The sequence below is a fragment of the Protopterus annectens genome, chromosome 14.part0 (genome assembly GCF_019279795.1).
Source record: "Protopterus annectens isolate FY-2018-M chromosome 14.part0, PAN1.0, whole genome shotgun sequence".
Taxonomy (NCBI): Eukaryota; Metazoa; Chordata; order Ceratodontiformes; family Protopteridae; genus Protopterus; species Protopterus annectens.
Window position 1 is genome coordinate 268,250,914 of NC_056748.1, and position 7,146 is coordinate 268,258,059.

Sequence of the window (7,146 nt, forward strand, 5' to 3'; positions counted from 1 at the left end):
GCTACTGCCTTGGGACCCTGGGATATAGTTTCTGGGTCTGCAAGTGGCGCCTTGTAAAGGTGGTGATGAGTATCTGGCACCCTGTAAAATCTGTCTGGTTTGGCAGGGGCTGGCCGTAAAGAATCTGGAGCGGAGCAAACATCATTGAAAGCATCATCCACCACAGAGAGAACAGGAGGTATAGCTAGGGGCCTGTGCTGTGGGAGGTGCAGAAAGGTCCTAAGTCTTTTCTGGAGTCTGAAAATCCTGTTGCTGCCATTGGAACTGTTCTCGCATGGCATGCAAGGTTTCCCCAAAGGAGAATTCTTCTGGTGGGGAAGCAGCTGGAATGGATTCTTCAGCATCAGAATCTTCAAAATTGGAGAAGGGAGCCTCTGGCTGGTCAGTAATGTCTGATTCATCAGCAGAATCATCAGAAGACACTGGCTCAGGGGCTCTGCCCTAGGTCTCTTCTCTGGGGCTGAGAGGCCCTGTCTGGGTGAGATTGAGATCCTCTAATTAAAGAAATTAAATCTTCTGCCAAAGAAAGCATTTGAGAACTAGAAGAGGGCCTGGATGTGGGGGTTTAACAGGCACTGATTTAGTAGTCTTGGCTGCTTTAGCCCTGGCGAAGGCCTTAATGGACATGGCTGCTGGAGGCCTAGCAGCACCACGTGCTGGGGTAGAGACATCCAAGGGATGGTGTCTGATAAGTCAACCACCGTAGTGGGTAAAATTTCTGAGGTCGATTCAAGAGTTGTAGCAGGGGCCTCAGTTGTAAGAATAGGTTCAGCTGTACTTTGATCAGTTTTCTCGGTTTCGGCCGAAACCGAGACACTCGCGGTTTGCTTTACCGTGGTTTCAGCCGAAACCGCGGACCGCGAAAGTGTCGGTCTTTATCTTTGCGTTTTGGAAGATTGGGTAGTCGGAGGATCCGACGGCATAATGTACGCAAAATCAGTACCGAAAAACTGTTCTGCAAACTCCGACCGACGCCTAAGCGTTCGTCGGTTGAAGGAGGCACAGGCCGAACAGGCTGCTACGTCGTGGGCTGGGCCTAAACAAGGCAGGCAGTAAGAGTGGAAATCTTTATGAGGTATTTGTTTCCCACAGGTTAAACAATTGTTAACTTTTTCTGACATCGGCTGAGGCAAGAAAGAGTCCCCAACGGGTACTTAGCTTTAGAAGTCTTCAAGTAGTATTCGGTAGAAGTAATCTCTGGATCCGACCGACCGGCACTTGCGAACAGCTTCTGCTTCGGGCGCCACGCGGCAAGAAAGACTGAGGAAAATGGCGTCGGCTGATGCTTTTATACCCGAAGACCAACAGAGATGACGTCGGGTGGAGGGCGACATCAGCCGAAGCCGGACCCGGACTTTGGAATCCGGCCGACTGCAGGGCTGCCTGACGACAGGACAACCCACTTGTTATGACTGCAGATGCATCCATGAAGGACATCAACACTTGCAGATAGCAAGACTAAATAGGGCCAAGAAAGGGCCTAACACCAAGAAAACAAAAACTACACACAGGGTAGATCTCTACAAAAAACTAACTTACTTTATTATTTTAACTAGAAACACACTGAACACTACCAATCACCCAAAAAACTAGAAAAAATATTTTTTTTAAACTTGCGGTTTGTCAAAATGGTCCGAGCTAACTGGATCACAGATATAGAAATGCCAATTCCACAATGCTGAGTGATGCAAGGCAATTAGTCCAAGGTGAAAAAGCCACAATTTTATTGCACCAAAAAAACACAAAAAAGTAGGTTAAGCACTTTTTTAATGTATGTATTTTTAACATCATGAATTATGTAATCAAGTTTAAGTGTTTTATTATTATTTTTTATTGGTTGACAAGATGAGACATGTGATGAATTGTTACTATTTAAAGTGGTTACTGAATTGATTCTTTGTTCTGAGGAAGCTCGGTATTGACTGAGTGAAAGCGCTTAACCTACTTTTTCGTGTGTTTTTTTGGTGGAATAAAATTGTGGCTTTTTCACCTAGGACTAATTGCCTTGCATCACTCAGCATTGTGGAATCGGCATTTCTGTCTGTGGTGGGTCTTAACATTTTTCTTGGTTGGAGACTCTTGTTTTATTATTCGTGGATCACAGAGATCTCTTGCCATGGCAAACTAAATCTGAGGTAATTTCAGCAGTGCATTGTGGGATAAGGGGCTTGGTCTCTATCTACTGGCAAACCCTGAGCTTTGCTATTGGCCATGTCGGAGCAGAGTCTCGGCTCCAAACCTGTCAATGAGAATAAGCAGCGAGATTTAAGAACTTCACATGGTGTTTTTTTTTTTTATTTTTTATTTTTATTTATTTTTATTTTTTTTACACACAGGAATTTGTAAGGAACCTATATTATGTAGAAAAAGGCTGGAGGGGTAGCAATAGGTACTTGTGGTCTAAGCCCAGGAAGTTCCATGGCTTTCTTCGAAGTGGCATTGGCTTTTTAGGCCTGACACTGGAAATGCTCTCCCATTAAAAGTAGAACATATCCAAAGGCCAAGTCCTCAGGAGAGAAGAGAAATCAGAAGCTAGGGAGATTCTAGTTTCTGTCATAAGTGACAGGACCATTAAGAAATTCAGCCTGGTTCTTCATCCTCTGATCCAGAGGCATCAGTGCCCGTTATAGTCAAGGTCTCTTTCCTTTTTTGGTTGGGGGTTGGGCTACCTCCTGACACAGGGAGATGGTCTGGGTTAGTTTAATTTTGTGTGTGAAAGGGGTAAACTGGTAGTTGGGGAATCAAGGATCACACTTCTGCCTGGCAGAGGTATGGGCACAGAATGAATCCCTTGGCCTCTGGGAATCCAAGAGTCTCAGGACCTTTAGGAAGGATGCCCCTGGCTTCCAAATTCAAAGTAGCCACATAATGTTCCTCCACAATAAGCAACTGCCAAATGCCTCAACCCCCCTTGATTATCAGACAGCATTCTAGGGCACATAACTCTGTTATCTACTGTGAAATCCAAAGGTTGCTCGGTTCAGTGAGAAAAAGCACTAGGCCACAAATCTCAGCCATACCAGTTGAGTATGCCCCAGTCTCTGGACCTTTGTGGTACTAACACACTCAAAATTCCAACTCCTTGCTCTCCTTATCTTCAGCTTCTGCTCCATCTCCTCCCTCCTCTTTGTAGGGGATTTTCTAGCTACCTACCACCTAATAGCATGACAGACTTCAGGAAATAGGCTACGAGATTCTTTGCTTAGGTAAGCCTAAAAAACCTTACCATCTCATGTGGAGGGACTCTGGCCAAAACCACTGGCAAATCTCATATGCACCAACACTGTGCTTCAAGCCATAATAGTAAATACATTAGTTGTGTCTCTATTAGGTACTTACATGTGCACCTGCATTTCACAGGTGGTACGCAAAATACCTCTGTATTGACAAATGGCACGGATGTAAATTTATGACTAGAGACAAATGTTTACCGAGCAAACATGACAAAAGTACACAACAAACTATGTACAGGCTACAAAAGATCTTCAAATGTGGTACTACAGATTCGTGAATAGTTTATATGCATACAACACATACAGCAAAGAACTGAAGGCAGACGGACTACACCAGGTACCTGGAGATTCCCAAGGTAAAAGGCATCTGTGGAGAAAGGTGCTCAGCTCTGAAAGTCTATCCTAGCATCACATCTCAGACTGCAACATTTCTTCAAGTGATGAATGCAACAACTGAATCAATCCTCTCAACTGTCCCCGATTTTCAGGGATGCCTCTGATTTTGACTCAAGTTTTAGCTCTGTCCCTCTTAATTCCGCCTTAAAACTGGGGACTTTTGGAGAAAAGGTGGTGAATTACACCATTAAATTATGTCAATAATTACAATTATAGACCTCCGTTCCTTCAGAAAAGCTTCTCAAGTTAACAGTACTGATCTTTAAAGTGTCCCTGATTATTTCAGTATTTGTCCCGGACTGGTTGGCAGCTATGCATGGAATCACAAAATGCTAATCATACAAAATTAAAACCTTAATTTTTATACCACTTACTTGCAAATCACAATGTCTAGCTGCATCAACAATGGCACGTTCAAGAAGGAACTCATCAACAAAGGGAATTAAAGAAGCTATGCGACAAAATTCAATGCTCTGGTAGATCTGTGCAACCTGCAAAAGAAATCAGGCACATTTTACAAAAACATAAGAAAAGGTGAGCAGCATTAATTACATGGTGCTTGAAATGTGCTTTTGTTAACATTAAAAATCAGCCATGTTACTATCTACAATCAATTTCAGATGCTGACCCAAGAAAGCAGTATTTGATATATGCAAAAGCATAAAGGAAGGGGGCACAATCCTTTCAAAAGGACTACATTAATTACAGCATGGGATTTTTAAAAGTGGTCATTTAAAAATGATCATTGACAATTGTTTTGATGGGACAGTGACGTTTGTGTTGCATTGTATGAGGATGATTGTTGTATTTGCTTGCCTCCGACTGTGGTGGAGTTTGTTCTTGTGATACCACTTTGGAATTTTGAGAGAGCCGATTTTGGCGCCAAAGAGTTGTTGGATAACTGACAGAGTTTTTGTAGCAGACATTCTGATGAGGTCCACCGTGGTGTGGATGGGGGCGCTGAATGTCTGTTTTGTTGCTTTGCTAATGGTCTGTTGGGAGTACATTTTTTGACGGCTACATCGGCATTCATTCGTTGTGCATCCTGACGTGGTTCCAGCTGTTAGTATTCTCCATAAGGACCTGCTTCCAAAATCCTGTTCCTTATTTCTCAGATTCCCTCCACGTTTCAGTGCTGTCCCTTTCCACTTTCATTTATAACCTTCTGTGTGTTTTATGTATGATCCTTAACAATGTAGCTCTAAAGTATCCCTTCAAATGAGGTAATCACAAGGGGAGGATCAACTTATCCCAGTTAACTCTTGCCCCTCCAAAATAAATTCCTTCTTTATTAATCACGGTCCACAACTTCTGGTTGAAAAAGATAAGCCTGAAGTGTATGTAAAACTAAAGGGACTAAAATAATTTTCAGTCCTTGTATCTTACTATCCATATCTATAATCAAGAAGAACTTACAATTTCTCAGTTTTTGTATCATCTTTAATCTCTTCCCACATCTTTTGCTGCCATATTTTTTTTCAATCCATACACCTGAAAATTACATCTTATAATGTCCCCCATAAATATGGGTATTGCTGAACCAATTCATGTGTGGGTACATAGTGTACCACTATTCTGTTTTATCTCCATTAATTTTATAACCCAAAAAAACTTGAAACTGTCTCAGAATCTTCCTTAACACTAATGTCCTTTTCTGGTATTAACAGATATAACATATCTTCAAAAAAGGCCAGCTTTTCATGTTTTCTATGCCAATTACATCCTTCGGAGTTCGTTATCTTCTTTGCCAGTGGTTCTGGTTCTAAATTTAATTCAAATAGCAAAGGACACCCCTGTCTGGTTCCTCTGCTCAAGCAGAATGTATCAGTGAGGACCCACCCCCCTTAATTTACACCTCCAGTCCCTCATATGGCCTTCTAATCAACCTTATAATTTTATCAGGAAATGCAAATGCTCCCATTACCCTACTCATAAAATCCCAGCTTACTCCGCCAGAACCTTTCAATTCATCAAGACCGGCCAACAACAGTGGTATTTTCTTTTATTTTGCTTCCTTCTGGATCATCATTGTTCTGTTAATGTTGTCAGGTGTTTGCCTTCCTTGACAAAGCACACTGATCCATATTTATCAATTTTGGCAGTACATTTCACATTCTCTTACCTAGTGTATATACATAAACACTTTATAATAAGGGTTAAAAATTGAAATGGGTCTATATCAGTGATGGTGAACCTATGACACATTTGTCATAGATGACGCACCATGTTTTGGGTGACATGTCAGCGATCACCAACACCTGAGTTACCAAAGAGACTGCTTTTGCATTCATTCCTCACATGAAGTGAACTGAATTATTTTGGGTGCAGCATTTCAAAAGCTCCTGGCACAAAAGGTTTGGCATTGCTGGTCTATATGAAGCTGGATCTAAAGGGTCTTTTTTCTGTGTAAAGTAATGAGCACAGCTTTCTTTCAAAGATGCTATTATTCTCCCCCATTTTAAAATACTGTTAAACAAAACCTACCAGATCCTAATCACTTTTCCCCCTCTCTACTTCCAGACGTCCGTGGGAGTACCATCAGTTCCTGGAGACTTTCCTGTTGGTTGATTATGCATCACCATTTTTGTCTCACCTCTTCCTCTCCCAACTATTAATTGTCAAGCCTCATCTTCATCTACCCTTGGCGTAATGTCTTCCGTAAATATTTCCTTTTGGGCCTTTTCTTGATTTCCACATTCCTCTGCTTTATACAGATTTTAATAACATTTCTGAAATATCTCTAATACCTCTATGGGATATCTGGTAATTTTTTCTTGTTTTAAGCTCCCTAAGTTTTGCGACAACCCCATAAGTTGTTGTGCTAAATAGCTTTGCACTCTGGAGTGGTTGTTAGAAAATAGTTGCTCAACACCAACCTTTCTAAACTCATGCATATTCTCCAAATTCTTCCATATTTTCCTTTTAGCTTTCTGTACTTTTCGTGTTCTGAGAGATTTTCAATATACTGCAGTACCTTGACTGTTGTCACCCCCCCCCCCCCACATAATTGCTATTACATTTTCCCATATCTTTCTGTCTTATTTTTGCCACTTTTGCTTAAGCACTACAACAACTATTGTGCTGAGGAAATGTATCTGCATGTTGCCTTGGATTACTGATCTTTACCAATTTTGTCTGAAGTGGCATTGAGGTCTAGCTTGAGCTAAACTCAGGAAATGTCCGTTTTTTTTTTTGGGACGACAGTTAACAGGGAGAAATTTCAATTTGTTGTCAAATACACTTCCTTGTTCTCATCACCAAGTCCACACAAAGATGAGTATTCCTGCGTCTGGACAGGCTGTATCCATTCTCAGTCACTTTAGTCATTTGAAAAGCATGGTCCCCGTTATAGCTGGAGACATCCTGAAAGCACTGTGTTTTATGGTCATGATGCTATTGGCAGCCCTATTTATGATGCTTACCAAGTGGGCTCTGTTTATATAGCAGAAATGACATACATACATATGTCTTGACCAGACATACACATGAATGTACATTTATTTGACAAACGTGGGTG

General features: G+C 41.5%; 1 protein-coding gene across 2 annotated transcripts in view; it reads right to left on the bottom strand.

Moving 5' to 3' along the window:
- The window catches only part of EIF3A (eukaryotic translation initiation factor 3 subunit A), a 1,696,172-nt gene that overhangs the window by 1,049,414 nt on the left and 639,612 nt on the right, over positions 1-7,146 (bottom strand). For both annotated transcript variants that reach the window (XM_044055975.1, XM_044055974.1), the window contains exon 10: positions 4,004-4,120. In XM_044055975.1, the coding sequence (XP_043911910.1) occupies positions 4,004-4,120 (117 nt within the window). The remainder of the gene's footprint in view (positions 1-4,003; positions 4,121-7,146) is intronic.